Below are 16027 nucleotides of genomic sequence, written 5' to 3'. Positions count from 1 at the left end.
CAGGTGACAGAGGCTGCACACCTGCCCTCTAATGAACTTACATGGGCAGAGCCCCTCTGCAAAAGGCTTTCCTTAAACATAACGGCATCAGTGCTAACTTTAACGTAGGGAGGACAGAAAAGCAATGTGATGGGCACTCATAGAGGACTTTTATATTATTAAAATTCAGAACCTGCATGTTTTAAAGAATGTCTTAAACCTACAGAACAAAATAAATGAGAAAATTAATGAAATGCGAGGGTAATGAAAATATGGGCCTGAATAAGTCACCTGGAGAACAAGCACAAGAGGAGGAGAGATTCAGCCAAGGGGTGGGGTGGCAGAGCCGAGGAGGGGCAGAAGAACGGGCGCTGGAGTTGGCCAAGCACAGAAAGGGAGCAGGGAGCTGTCCTCAGCTCAGTGCCCCTGGGCCAATGTGGGACTAGAGCAGGATGTGCAGGACTCGGTGCTGGCCCTTGTGGCGCTGAAGGCCTGTCAGGGAGAATCTTAGCGCCATGTGCTAAGTGCTATCACAGAGACCTGCAAAGGGCCCGGCACAGAGCCAAGGACTGCGCACCCGGGTCACACACACAGATCAGCAGCACTGGCCTGAGAAAGGACGAGAGCAAGGCAGTTGTGCAAAGAGGGAGAAGGGGGCGGTTCTGGGCACCGGCAAGGCACAGAGGAGGAAGAGCGCACCGCGGCTCGGAGAGGGATGCGTTGCAGGGCGTCACAAAGACCTCTGTGCCCCCGTTCACCCAGGGCAATGCACAATCACTGAAGTGTTTGCCCGGGCAGGAACATGGTCGTCTGTGTCTTAGAGATAGAACTCTATACCTAGGTGGAGGGATAGAGAGAATAGGGCAGATATGGACGCTGCTTGAGGAGTCCTCTACACCAGTGGTCCGTCCCCAACCTTTTTGGCACCAGGGACTGGTTTGGTGGAAGACAATTTTTCTCCAGGCTGGTTTGGGGGTTGGGGGAGTGGGGTGGATGGTTTGGAGATGATTCAAGGGCATTACATTTACGGTACACTTTATTTCTATTATTATTACATTGTAATAGATAATGAAATAATTATACAACTCATCATAATATAGAATCAGTAGGAGCCCTGAGCTTGTTTTCCTGCAACTAGACGGTCCCATCTAGGGGTGATGGGGGACAGTGACAGATCATCAGGCATTAGATTCTCATAAGGAGTGTGCAACCTAGATCCCTCACATGCAAAGTTCCACAATAGGGTTCACGCTCCTATGAGAATCTAATGCTGGTGGCTGATCCGACAGGAAGTGGAGCTCAGGTAGCAATGTGAATGATGGGGAGCAGCTGTAAATACAGAGGAAGTTTTGCCCACCCACCCATGGCTCACCTCCTGCTGTGCAGCCCCCTTCCTAACACGCCACAGGAGTTGGAGACCCCTGCTCTACACAAACACTGAAAGCCAGACACAGCAGCCGGAAGGATGAGAGAGCAAAGGACAACTCTTGGGTCCCTGGCTTGGATGACTGTACAGATGGCGAGGCCATCACGGAGACAGATGATTCCAGAGAAACAACAGCTTCTGATATTTTGACATTCCAGGCCAAGAAACTATGTAAGGACAAACAAAAGATCCTGAATTATATGGCCCCACTAGTGGTTGAAGTCTCATTTCAAGAACATGACGGTTTGACAACATATGTAATAACAAGAGAAGACGAAATCACACTCCAGAGAGCCAGTGCACCACCCTGGAAGAAAGATATTTGAAAATTTCTCTTTTGTTTTCCAGATTTGCTAAATAATGTTTAAAATCACCTAACCAAGTTAAAATCCCTGTTCTCAATGAACTCCCAGGTGATTCAAGTCAGTGTCAGAGAGAGTGTTTTGAGATAATATACAACCAATACTATCATTTTCCTACTAGGAAAAAAAACAAAACTGTGATAAAGCTGTAAGACTAGCCTAGTTTGATTTTTCTACCAGCCACTCCCAAACATGAAATGCAGTATTTCTTCCAAATGTTTCTCTACTGTCCCACCACGAATGCCTAGTTTTAAGCATCTAAAAGTCACAGAAGCTTAAACAATGATCAATCAGTTCTTCAATAGGAGACACACAATAACGTGCCTATAACAATGACGGATAAAAATGCAAACAAGCCTTGAAGTGTATTTACTACACATTCCTATGCCAGACGGAATGTTAGCACACATTCATTAAGAATCCAGGCATATTTTCTATCCCTTGTGTTGATATTATACAGTAGGAATGCCAATCCTTTTAATAATTTACGGAGGAGTTACACACTGCAGATTCCTTATTAAACATTACTTACACTAAGGTCATAAGTCCAACGAATATTCCGTAGCAAAAGTGGGCAATATTTTAATTGCAATACACTAATCTAAATTATGTCTGCATCTGCTTGTATGCATTTAATTCATCATTATTTTTCATGTATTTATAACACAAAGCAGTGAGAGTATCTTCTCTAAGGCAAAAACATTTTACAATTGCATTCATTTTTAGAACTTAAAATTTACAGTGGATATCCAAAAGCTTCATATGCTGTATTTTAAGCATGTTGCCCTTGAATGGAAAAGAAAATAAATAAAAAGCTACTGCACTATCTAGGAACCCCATTCCCTGGCCCAGAAAGTCAATACTAGCAGAATTAGTCTGTCATTGACCAGCCAGCAGCTCTGTGAAAGAGTTTCATCTGGAAACCATGACAAAATAACACTGACACTCCCAGTTCTAAATATATATGTTGTAGAAAATCAATGGCTTATAACATCAGAAGTTGGCAAACTGCAGCTCGTGGACCATCAGCTCACACACATGCCCCTTTGTTTATATATTGCCTAAGGCTGCTTTAGTGCTATGTCAGAGACCATAAGTCCTGCAAAGCCTCAACTACTTAGTATCTGGCTTTTTGTAGGAAAATAAATAAAAAAGCTTGCTAGGCCCTGATTTAGATAACTACCTATAGCATGTAGGAAAGGTTTTATTTACCATTTAAGAATTTGCCAGTTCACTTAACTTATAAATAACCTTTAAAATCTTAGCTTCCAGGCTTCTCCCCCAAATAGAATTATTCAATAATTTTATAAAGTCGATGACAATGCTTCTTAGCAAATGAAGTAATACAACATAGGCAATACATATCTGAGAAAGACAACATTCTGGAGTTCCAAAGATGCTTCCCAAACGGATTCAAGATTGTGCATTTTTAAAAGCATGACTTTTGGGTAGAAGGGACATTGTTACCTTCAATAACACAGATACATAGTAGGCCCCAAGATCACCAGCCTCACGGCCTCCCCAGAGCTGTACCCACTGAGGATGGGGTGGAGAGCCAGTCCTCACTGTCTACAATGGGGAGAACCATTAACAAGGTTCAGAGAAACGAGTCCCTTCCTCCTGGGGTGGGGACGCCGGCAGCCACGCTCCAGCATCCTAATGCACACCTCTCCCTACACAGCACCTTCTGGCTGTGTTCCTGAAGGCTTGGTTGGTTGTTCAATTTTTGTAAAATAAATATTTTCCTCATTGTCTTACACATTGAGAACTGCTTTCATTTCTGACTCATCTCAAGTTGGCAACCTTCCCTTCCTCATACTTTAGCTTCTTACACTCTTTCTACCCTTCCTCCCCACAAGAAAAGGAAAACAGAGCAAGACAGTGAGACAAACAGAATGCATTAAGACAAAGACTCCAGAGTCAGGCCATGGGAGTGGGGGCACAGGCAAAGACAGAGGAAGATAAAGGAGAGGAAGGAATGAGGAGGGGCCGGTGGCTCAGGGAGAGGTGAAGGAAGGGGCCAGGGGCTCAGGACACAATGTCAGGCAGGGGATCCAAACTTCGACAGCCCTAGGACTGGCCTCGTATTTTTGGCCCTATTGGTGCCTTTCTATCTATGTCAAAATGCGACCTCAGCACTCCTCAGCAGCTTTTTAATTTAATTTTCTCAGGCTCCACTCTGACCAGATTAACAAAATTTGTCAAACATCTACTATGTGTCAGACACCTTCCACTTCCTAAAAAACACATCAGATTCTCTGCCCTACAGACTCAGTGACCCCAGCATCATTCTAGACTGAAGAAAACGAGGGCAAGAAGTCTTGTGGTTTTCCTTCCACTCTGTGAAAACATTTGGTAAAGCAGAGGTGACTTTGGTAACAGCAAATATCCACGCATCGAGTCAGGGCAACGTGAACAAGGTTCCGCAGTAGAGACTCTCACTAATCTCACAACATCAGGGAATGGTACAGAAAAGTGACCTGTCTGGCTGGGCACAGTGGTTTGCACCTGTAATTCCAGCACTTCAAGAGGCCAAGGCGGGAGGGTCACTTGAGGTCAGGAGTTTGAGACCCGCCTGGGCAACACAGCAAGACAACATCTCTATAAAAATTTTTAAAGATTAGCTGGGCATGGTAGTGTGCCTGTACTCCCAGCTGCTGGGGAGGCTGAGGCAGGACGACTGCTTGAGCTCAGGAGTTTGAGGTTACAGTGAGCTACGACTGCACCACTGCACTCTAACCTGTGCAACAGAGCAAGACTCCTGTCTCTTTTTAAAAAGGGTGGGGAAGAGAGAGATGAGGGGGGAAATGAAGCAAGGAAGGAAGGAGGAGGAGAGAGAGAGAGAGAGAGGAAGACAGAGTGAATGAGGGAGGGAGGAGAGAGGGACAGGGACAGAGAGGGAGAGGGAGGGAGACAGGGGAGAGTGAGAGAGTGAGAGAAGAGAGAGAGAGCAGTCAAGTTTGCTCTTTTATTTACCAAAACTGGAGTGGGAGAGAGAAAAAAGCTTATGTGGAAATGTTTGTAAACTGATCATATATTCCCTGCATGCTCACTTAGTGTATACTGAACATGGCACAGTCTTTGCTCAGTGATTCCAGATCATTAGGAAGATCCATTATTGTGGCGCTGGCTATATAGCATAGCAAGCCTCCCGCCGAATGGAGATTTGCCAGCCCTGTGCATTTACCCATCTGCCATTTTCAATGCTTCCCTCTGGGAAACCTGGTGGGCTGGGTTGTGTGGAGGCTAGGACTGACATATTTTTAAAGGACGTTGCATGCATTCATATACTTAAAGACTAGGAGGTAAACACAAAAATGTAAACAGTTGTGTGGTTGTTAGGGAATAAAGAGGTTTTTATCTATATTTGCGGGAGAGAGTTACTATTCTTTAATGTCATTTCGGTTTGGGGGGTGGGAAGGAATACAACTAGAACAAACAGCCTAAGAGTTAGATCCTCTGGGGCTCTCACAGGAGTACTGCACAAGCTATTTGGTGCAGGGATTTTAAGACAAACACTTTTTGGCCCAAGGGCCATTAGTGTTGATGTTGTGATTCTCAGCAATGCCCTAGACAGCGAAGGCTACTTGGCAAGGCCTCCGGAGGGAAATGTAGCTCTGCAAAGAGCCTGCAGATCACAGACAGACTCTGCACAGAGTAAGGTGCTGCTCCTCAATGGGGGAGGAAGAGGAGAAGTCAGTTCTAAATGCTAACAAAGAAACAGTGCAGAGTCCAAATGCCGGCCTGTACCTCGAGGGACGTCATGGCCACGTTGTCAGCAAGGGAAACCAGCCCCATGAAAACAACAGGAGGTGTACGGTCCCTGGTGGCCAAAAGGGCGCAGTCCCACCTAATGGGCGTGCCCAGCACACACCTCTAGCCATGCAGCCTCGCACAGATGCAGGCTCAGTGTGGCTAGATTGCCAAGACCTTCCAGAAACCTGGAAATCTGGATTTGTATTATAATATAGGATCTCCCAAACGTTGGCTCAGGATTTGTATTTTTTTGTTTCAGTGCTCCACAGGCCAAATAAACTCATGTGTGGATTCAGTCTGGTCCACAGGGACCAACTGTCTGCAAACTTTGGTCTGACCTCTGATCCAGAAGGGCTTACAGTTGAGCAAAGGTACTTCAACGTATATTCAGCCTCTTTCAGAAGTTTCTCCATTAGTAAAAGAAGGAGATTTACTTTATACAATGTTTTCAAAGAAGGGCAAAGAAAGAAAAAAACAAAATTTCCAATCCTTTGGAAGTAAAGTAAATCAATATTTAAAATCTGCAGGTATACAGTACCAAAACAGCCCCTCCCCTCATTACTTGCTGGTCACCTGGAGAAAAAAAATGTTAATTTTTGACAGTGGAGGGATGAGACTGCCCCCATATTAACCCAGGGATCAATTTCAATCACTGATTATGGCAGAACCAGTCATTGTGTCCCTCCAGTCGCATGCAGCCTCACCCATTCCTGCCTCAAATTTGATCAAGCCTTTAGTCCAACTTCTAATATACAGTACGTACAAGAAACACGGGGAAAAGAACACATTCATTCATTGATGATGCCACCAGGACACGATGGAATGTGGTAAGTGAAACACAACCTTCCTACAAGTCATTGAAGGGGAGGGACTATTGATAGTGATAGGAAGCAGCCAAATGCCTCGGCAGATAGGGGCGGGTCCCTGATGAAACCCCACCTTTGAGCCAAAAACAGCCTGAAGGCTGAAAGACTGGACTGCTGGTCCCAGATGAAACCCACAACCCAGAATGAGAACTTCTGTTCCTGTTTTCCCACCCTTTCCTGATTGATTCTTTCTGAACAATACCTTTTAATGAATCAAATGTTGCCTTTTCCAATACTACCTGCAGCCTGCCCCTCCCCTATTCTGAGCCCATAAAAAGCCCTGGGCCCAGCCACATGGGAAGGAGAGAAGCACCTGACTGCAGCCCCTCTCCACCAAGAGCTATTCCGTTGCTCAGTAAAATTCTCCTCTGCCCTCCTACCCCTCAATGTCCAGCATATCCTCATTCTCCTTGGGTGCCATGCAAGAACTCGGGAACCACTGAACACGGGTACAAGCTATAACACAGGTGAGCTGGGGCACCCCAGCATGGTAGAGTGAGACCCAGGTGGAGTGTTGCTGGCTGGGGGTCCCCAGTTTGCAAAGAGACCAAGAGTAAAAAGCTTTTATCACTATTCTAGGTTAAGAGAGTCTTAACAGACCTACCAATTAAATGCAATACAGAATTCTCAATTGAATTCTGGTTTAAACAGTCCAGCTGTAAAAGGCATTTTAGGGTCAGCTGGGGAAATTCAGATAATGGATCAGGTAATAGAGTCCATTAGGCAATTAGTCTTAATTTTGTGAGAACAGTACTACAGTTATATAGAAATATGTTCTTGTTTTTTAGAGGTTTGGGCTGAAGTATTTAGGAACTAAACGTCATGATGTCTGTAATTCACTTTTGTATACTTCAGGGAAAAAAGAGATGGAGCAAATACAGCAAAATGCTAACAACTTAAACCTAGGGAAAGGGGACTGAGGTAAGCTGTGTCAAAGAGCTATCCTTACACAGAGTTAGGACCCCATCACTCTCAATCACTAGGCGGCAGAAGGACTTTCTGCCATGTCCCTCCAATACCCTTGAGCCCACGTGAGTTTTAAATTTCAAGTCACCAGCTCCCAAAAGAAAAACTGATAGCAACCCAATCAGGTTTGATGCCAATGGCTCATCACACACAATAAAGGAGCAACTGTGAATGAATGTCTTGCAACCTTCTTTATGAAAGTATGAGATTCAACAGTTGGTTTGTCTCAGCCAACATTGCTAAGTTTCAAGAAAGCAGCTTTATAGTCTCAAATGCATCCTAGGTAACCTCAAATGAAGCCACTGATCACAATTAAAGAGAAAAAGGGAGGGGAGTTAGGTTTAAAAAGTTGCATTAAAATGACCCTATTTAATGACTGCTTTAAGCCTATGACAAAAGGTTAAATGTCTTGAGCTTACTGAAAAAGAATAGTTTGAAATTTGAAAAGCTATCCTAAGTTTAAAAGAAAAACTTTAAGATCTTACTTAGCAAAATATACCTATTCTAAATCTAATAATAGTTGATGATACTCCAATTCAAAAGGCTTACTCAGCTGCCATCAAATACAATGGCCAGCTCTTTAAATCTGCTAACACAAAAAGGTACCCCTCAAAAAAAGAAATCTCAGGGTTTTGGAGGAACCCTAATAGTCATCCAGTCCCATTCAATTCTCAAACTTTTATCCTCAAGAAGAGATCTATCACTGAGCATAGCATCAGAAGTCACATAAATCTGAACTTAATGGGTCCCACCACTCCCTATATCCTTGTTTGATCTCGGGCTGATGGTAACCTCTCAATTTTCTTACCTATCAAATGGAAATCCCCTCTTCACAAAATTTAGGCAGAATCTAATGACATTACATTGGGTTCCATACACATTGCCAGCCAACCTGTGAGCACTCAAGTAACAGCCTCTAACTAACTTCTATTAAGAGGTTAGGCCCTGGCTCAATACCTAGCTCTACAACTTACTAAACCTTTCTTGCCTCAGTTTCTTTATCTGCAAAAAGAACAACAGTGCCTGCTGCATAGGACTTTGCTGGGAGGACCCAATGAGCTCCCATGTAAACAGTTCAAACCACATCTGGCACATAGCAAGTGCTCAAGAAACATGAGCTGCTGAAACTCATTACCTTCCTTCCTTACACCCATGTTAAGAAAGCACGACTCACCTACCCTAACTGCACACTTCACCATGGCCAAATACCAAGGACTTGTCCCTGCCCCACCACAGAGTGTCTAAAAGACATCCAGAAGAGTCAGTGGTCTGCTGAGCCTGAGGTTCCTGCTGCTGTTTTGGCCTCTGTTTCCTGGACCTGCCTTGGTTCCTGACCCTATCAGCGGCTGCTTGGTGCCTGCCTCGCCACCTGTACCTCTCCTCTACAGAAGGATGGCCAAGGCACTCCATGGTGCCTGTGTCCTCCCTAACTCATCACTTGTGTCCTTGGCTCTGTCCTGACCCCTAAGGTGAGGGTCAGGTGCAAAGCCACAACCTTCTGTGCCCAATCCCAGCTGGGCTTCATGTACCCCCAAAGTAGAAATTTCTGGGACCCACCACAAGAAGAGAGTGTGCTCCTTCTGTAGGGTATAAAGTAGTCATTCTGCACAAACATCAGTATCAAATGGAGACCATTCCTTGACTGCCATCCCACTGACTCCCCCAGATTCTTTTCTCTGAGCGCAGTCTTGAGCTTGCTTCCCTTAACCTCCTCTCTCTATGCTCACTTTTCATCCAACCCCTAGGCAGGCCTCCTGTGCTGGTCCACAAAGAGCCTTTGTGAGAATGAGAAATAAGCACCTCTCCCAGATGCTTGGGAGAGATGCTTGAAGAGCCAATGGGACCTCCATGACAATGAGAAAAAAGTACCCCTTCCTCCAGGCTGGCCATCAGGTGCCACAGCACACCATATTGTGTTCCACTCAATGAATTCAAGGCAGTTTACCAGGCAACGGTCATGTGCCAAGATTTCTGGACCTGCAAACAGCAATAAGACAGGGCTGGAGCCTCTGAGCTGCCCAAGTCCGCTAAGACAAGGGGCCGTAGGAGGAGGGAACTTGTAGACCCGCTACAGCCCCAGGAGCAGCAGTGTTCTATCTCCTTGGGCTGGGGTGATGAGGCGGGCAGCAGTGTTCTGTCCTCTTGGGCTGGGGTGATGAGGCGGGCAGCAGTGTTCTGTCCTCTTGGGCTGGGGTGATGAGGGGGGCAGCAGTGTTCTGTCCTCTTGGGCTGGGCTGATGAGGGGGGCAGCAGTGTTCTGTCCTCTTGGGCTGGGCTGATGAGGGGGGCAGCAGTGTTCTGTCCTCTTGGGCTGGGCTGATGAGGGGAGCAGGGGCCTCAGCAGGAGTGTTGCCACCCAAACTGGGCCCTGACAGATGAGAGGGCAGCTGCCAGAAAGGATGTGAGCAGATGCCAGGCAGAGGGGAAAACACAGGCAAAGGCAAAAGGCAGCTACTTCATGGCATATTTAGTGACTGTGAGTTTCCAGTGAAGGGGTGGGAAAGGGAGGGAAGGAGAGAGGGAGGAAGAACGGGCTCACTTCATGCAATCTTTTGGTAAATACTTCCTGAGGACCTGTTAGGTGCTATGTGCTATAATAGGTCCTGGAAAATAAAAATAAATAAATAAAATAGAATCCTAGTCATCAGAGGAGAAAAAAATCTAATTTCAGGAGAAAGAAACAATTCGAAGTATAAAACAACAAGTCAACCTCACTGATAGAGCTATGCACAGCACTTCCCAGAGGTCATGGGTACCCCAGAGACAGGGAGAGGCCTGCTGGGGGACAGAGCAGCAGCCTGTGTGACGGGAGGAGATGAGGACTCAGCTGGTGAACATAGGATGGGCCACTGGAGGAGTCACCAGATTGGGGTGAGGTTAGGGCAGGGTACGTCCTTGGGAAAGGGGACAGCAGAAACGGGACACAGGCACACAAGGGTGAGCTGTGGCCGCCCCACGTGGGCGTTTTGAGCAGGGTTTTACTTCTCTTTTGATGTCTTAGCGGCATTTTACGTGAGGCCTGCTTTTTTAAAAGGTGCTTTTTATTTTTTTTTCTTTTGCTTAGCATTATTTTTTAAGCTGTTTTGGGGGAAAAAAAATCACATTCCATTTTTTTTTTCCCCATGATATGGATAATAAAGGCTGGATGTCTCTGACCTAGGGTGACTGTAGTCTCAATTTACAGCTTATGTCCGGACGTCCCATTCAATGTCGCATTCATTCCAGACAAAAGCGTCCCAGTTTAGATGACAGATTATATGACTGCCCTTTTTTGTCCTCAAGGTATGGCCCAAAGGGAAGCATCTTTCTCTGCCATTGCTGTTTCCCACGTGGGCCAGCTGCTCAGATGTTCAAGTGGAGTCGCAGCTCGGTTATCCAATCTGCTCCGAACAAAGGCTCCTTTAATAAAGTGAGACTTGGCTGGAAGGAGCTGAAAATGATCTCGGATCCTAAGTACTGGACTGGGGCAGAGACAGCCGAAAAGGACGAGAGCATCTCAGGCACAGGCCCCTCAAGGGGGAAGGGGCCACCTCCAGCTAGGAGGGAGGCCCCACACCTAGGGCCCCAGAAACCCGCGGCCTCTGAGCTGGAGCTGTAGGCAGCTTCCATCACCACCTCGGAAGGGCAAGGAGAGACGACATGCTCCACTCCTCCTGCCATCACCCACCCCTGACCATCCTGCAACCCCAAGCATCACATTCTGCCCCCCAACCACCGACCCCTTCCCAACCTCAGGCCAAGTGGCCCAGGGAACCTCCCTTGGAAACAAAGGATTTGGAGTCCCAGAGATGCAAATCCCTGATTTTAAACACATCATTGTCTACAGGATTTCTACCACTTGAAAGGCTCTGAAATGCCTCTCATGAAAACGCCCTTCCTCTTCCACCCATTATCCTGTCTACAGCAAGGGCTCCAATGCCTACCCAGCCTTCTTGCTGCCGAGGGAGAATGAGGTGTCTGATCAGGCACAGAGGTGGGGGGATACTCAGGGAAGAGACTTGGAGAAAAGGCCTGCCGGTGGCCCAGGGCTCTGAAGGAGATGGTGGCTGCCAGAGAGGACACTACCAAACCTCTGCCCGGTGACTGCTACCTTAAAACACGACAGAGCTGCTGCCAATGGAAGTCACTTTGGGGTTCTTCCCCACATGCCAGTTACAAAGAAACTGTTACCCTTCTTGTACACTAATATACGGTGGCATGAGTGGTTTTAAGGGATTTGCTCAAGATAGCGTGGAGGGAGAATGCAGGTCATCTGGCAAAATTTTAAGGCAATAAGCAGTGCCACTCCAGAGTGAGATGCCAAGATGGCATTAACCCACACTGCCACCTCACACTTGCATCTCAGACACTGGCAAATGCGTCCCTGAAGAACTACAGTACTTCAGAGGAGGGAGGAAAGCAGGGATGTGTGCACCTACTTATCAGTCTAGGAAAATGAAGACCAGAACCAGGGTTCAGAGTTTCTGATGCGTTTTCTGGCACTTGGTCCACTTTGCCACAATACGATTTATCTTTCTAATTAATATAATGAATATTCCTTTCCACCATGTCCCTTAGAAATGACCCTGCCTGTTACTATCTAAACAGTAAAAATTCAAGGTACAAATTTGCTCTTCTAAGATTTGGAGCCTAATTCCACTACAAATTCAACCTTAAATCTACTTAACTGGCTTAGAAATACAATGTGAATAAATTTTTTTTTTTAATGGAAGGGTTTGGATAAAACAAAATAAAAACCCAATCAAGCTTAAAAAGAAATCACTAAAATTTTCTAAATCCAGCTTCCTCCTTCAGCACTACAGATTTCATTGGAAAGAGTGAGAATACATATTTTTAACATAAGAGCACAATCCACTACCGGTCGGCATGCAAATGTTTACATTTTTAAAAGATAATTTTTGTTTTTTTTCCCTTGATGCTCTATATGTTAAGTAGTAGGAGAAAGATATTAAAAAGATGTCTGTCCCCAGTAAATTTCTAATCTAGTAATAGAGGCAAGTAAAAGAAATACTAGGAAACCACCAGGTAATGCATCTGCAAAAGCTAAAATGACACTGCACCTACTGTGGCAGCTAAGAGGGATTAGGTGAGGAAAGACACACGCTTTGATATAGGAATATCAAATTTTCTTTCTTGGAATTTTCTTGACAGGCTTCATGGAAAGGCAGGGCATAAGGTAGGCTTTGGTAGAAAGCAAATTTGTGAGTTTCAGGAAACAGTATTTCAGCTGGGTACCAAGAGCCCAGACTCATGGAAATGGCTGAAAGTGCTGCTCTGAAAGGGAAGAGAAGGGAAGCAGGGATGCTTCTGCCCATGCCTAGAGACCCGGCTTATCCTTGCATGAGTGCAGGCACATGGTGAACCACTCAGTGTGACTTCACGGTCAAGCAAGAGAGTGCCTTCAGGTGGGATTTGCTTCACTCTGACATTACCAGCAGCACAGGCTGATGTCAGTGTCCCTGTGCATAAGGTTCCCTGTGACACCACTCAGAGTCCTAAGCCTCTGTTAGTCACCTGAGGCACTTCTAAGTACAATAGTTTTTTAAAAGATTTCATTGACATTTTCAACAATTTTTTTCTAATATCTTTTGGTGCCATCTTAGTAACTTAACAATTGCTTTAATAGACAACTCAATCATGCATGATCTATCACAGGTGAGAAAATAGAGGCGTGCTTACTAATGGCAGCAAAAGGCTTCTGTGGGGGTATGCGGGATGGAACAGCTAGCTAGCTAGAGAGGGGCTTCTTTATAGAGGGACTCCAGTGTCAGGCAGGGGCACTGAAATCTAGGGGTCACCAAGGGCCACAGCACAGGGGACTGACAGGGAGAATCCAGTGGCTGGAACTCTCCTCACCAGTCACCTGCCTTCATTGTTAAACCCCACAGTTTTTTCAGGCCACCATGCCACAAAGGAAAACGTACTGTGTAGAGGCAGGAGGAGTGTTCCTGTCACTCCTCAAACATCACTGGCCCACGTGACCTGTGCGGGTAGTTTAACCTTTCTGGATTTAAGCTTTGTCAACCATAAAACGGAAAAGTTGGACTAGAACATCACTCATGTCCATTCTAGGTTTCAAGTTCAAAAGATTTTTGGTCTCCAAAATCTGGTTAAATTCTAGTGTCAGGTGGCTCCACCCTCACCCTGCTCCCAGTCCAATAACTTCATGCAACACATTGCTGACAGCCAATAGGAACAAAAGGGCTGATTTAAAGATACAGGAATATCAAGTGCAATACTGAAAATAAAAAAGCTGAAACACACAGAAACATCTGGCTGCTTTCCTGCTGGTACTTCTAGAAATGCCACAGAAATCACCACATTTGCCCCAAATCATCAAATCTCTTAATTCAGATTATACATGTCAAGAATATCCAGTTCTCCTAGAAACAAAATGACACTTTTATGTTTCCCTAAGTTAGAAATATCTTTAAAGTATTAAAATAAGCAGAGCCATAGTCCCAAACTGTATTTTTCTACTGAGAATACAACACCAGAAGCTAATCTCATGAAATTAGCCCATGTGAAGAACAAGCCTGTTAACTACTGTTGTGATGCTAAGTCCAGAATCCCTGTGCAAAATGTGGTCCTGGAACCAGCTGGACCAGCATCACTTACTAAATCAGAATCCCTGCAGGTGGGGCCCAGCCAGCTTTGTCTTAAGAAGTCCTCCAGGTGATTCTGATGTGTGCCTGAATTTGAAAACTGCTTGTCATTTTTCAGAAGTCCACAGAAATAAAAACAAAGCCAACATACCTGGCTCCAAAGATGTCCTTTTTGGCGAGATCAATTCCAGAAACAACTTTTACTCTGAGAATACGGGACTCTCCCTGTGAGAAGGAGAACAAAAAAGGAGGTTAAAAACCTGATCCTCAATCAATCACTCTCTCATCCAATATTAAAGTAATTGATTTCTACTCAGTCCAGTATTGGGATACAGAACAAATCAATTCAAGCATAAGCAATTCTTCCTTACACTGAAGTTCAAAAAGCAATATTCCAGCTCTAAAAGTCTGTGACTCTAGAAACTTACAACATCCAAGTTAATTAAGCACAAGTTTAATTCAAAGTAAGTCATTAAGATCAATTACTCCTGCCATTTAAAGTTAGATTTTCCAGCTGTACCAAGAACACAATCACACACAAAAAACCATCTAGATAAATGTCCAAGTGCCACAAGTTTGCATAAATACAACAAATAATTCTTCCTTTGAAGTTGACATATTTGTATGTGACCTGCAATAGAAAAGAATTTAATGTGGTAAAACATTTCAAAATTATAGTGCTTTTAAAATGTTGGCATCAACAAGCAAAAACAGTTCCTTAGTTCCGGTAAAAAGAAATAAAAACCATTCTAAATGGAAACCACCCCAAAGTGTCTTGGAAATCAATCAACTGTTCATTTGTTCATTTATTCATCATTTCTTCATTCATTCCAATATTTCCTAAGAAGCTCTTATGCCCGGGGCCTTGAAATACAGACATGAATATGCTCCAGGCTCTATTGAAGGCAACAAGCAGCCCAGCAGTACAGGACCCTATGACAGCTTAGAGAACTAGTTAAGGGCTATGACATTTAGGACAGGTGAGATGGCTTAGGAGAAGGTGGTAGGCAGAAGTCCAGGATAACTCAGGTTTCCAGTTTGGGTCATGAACTGTCAACATAAATTGAAATAGAGCACTGTGTCCAATGTGTCTATGAAGCAATTGGATGGAAAACATGTATCACTAAACGAGGAGAAACATCTGGTCTGAGTTAGAGACTCAGCAGTTATCAATGTAGAGCTGGCAGTTATAACCAAGGTCTGCAGAAACCTAGCCTAAGAGTAAGAATAAAAAAATGGCTCAGGGGCCAGGCATGGTGGCTCATGCCTGTAATCCCAGCACTTCGGGAGGCTGAGGCAGGTGGATCATGAGGACAGGAGTTTGAGACCAGCCTGGCCAACATGGTGAAACCCTGTCTCTACTAAAAATACAAAATTTAGCCAGACATGGTGGCATGCACCTGTAATCCCAGCTACTCAGGAGGCTGAGGCAGGAGAATTGCTGAACCTGGGAGGTGGAGCTTTCAGTGAGCCGAGATCACACCACTGCACTCCAGCCTGGGTGCCAGTACAGGCTAATGTCAGTGTCCCTGTGCATAAGGTTCCTTGTGACACCACTCAGAGTCCTAAGTCTCCATTAGTCACTTGAGGCACTTCTAAGTACAACAGTTTTTTAAAAGATTTCACAGACATTTGCAACAATTTTTTTCTAATTTCTTTTGGTGCCATTTTAGTAACTTATCAATTGCTTTAATAGACAAAACTCAATCATGCATGATCAATCACAGGTGAGAAAATAGAGGCATGCTTACTAATGGCAGCAAAAGGCTTCCGTGGGAGTGTGCAGGATGGAACAGCTAGCTAGCTAGAAAGGGGCTTCTTTATAGAGGGACTTCAGTGTCAGGCAGGGGCACTGAAATCTAGGGGTCACCAAGGGCGACAGCACAGAGGACTGAGGGAGAATGCAGCGGCTGGAACTCTCCTCACCAGTCACCTGCCTTCATTGTTTTTGAGACTCTGTCTCAAAAAAAAAAAAAAAAAAAAAAAAAGGCTCAGGATGGAGTCCCCAAGAACACGATGGCTGACAGCGCAAGAAAGAAGTAATATGAAATTCATCTACCCAACATG

General features: G+C 44.9%; 1 protein-coding gene across 12 annotated transcripts in view; it reads right to left on the bottom strand.

Moving 5' to 3' along the window:
* NEDD4L (NEDD4 like E3 ubiquitin protein ligase) overlaps positions 1-16027 on the bottom strand; it is a 364635-nt gene that overhangs the window by 221273 nt on the left and 127335 nt on the right. For all 12 annotated transcript variants that reach the window (XM_054460560.2, XM_054460562.2, XM_063653750.1 and 9 more), the window contains exon 2: positions 14112-14185. In XM_054460560.2, the coding sequence (XP_054316535.1) occupies positions 14112-14185 (74 nt within the window). The remainder of the gene's footprint in view (positions 1-14111; positions 14186-16027) is intronic.

Source organism: Pongo pygmaeus, chromosome 17 (assembly GCF_028885625.2).
Source record: "Pongo pygmaeus isolate AG05252 chromosome 17, NHGRI_mPonPyg2-v2.0_pri, whole genome shotgun sequence".
Taxonomy (NCBI): domain Eukaryota; kingdom Metazoa; phylum Chordata; class Mammalia; order Primates; family Hominidae; genus Pongo; species Pongo pygmaeus.
Note: the sequence above shows the minus strand (reverse complement) of the source record. Positions and strands in the feature narration are given on the sequence as shown.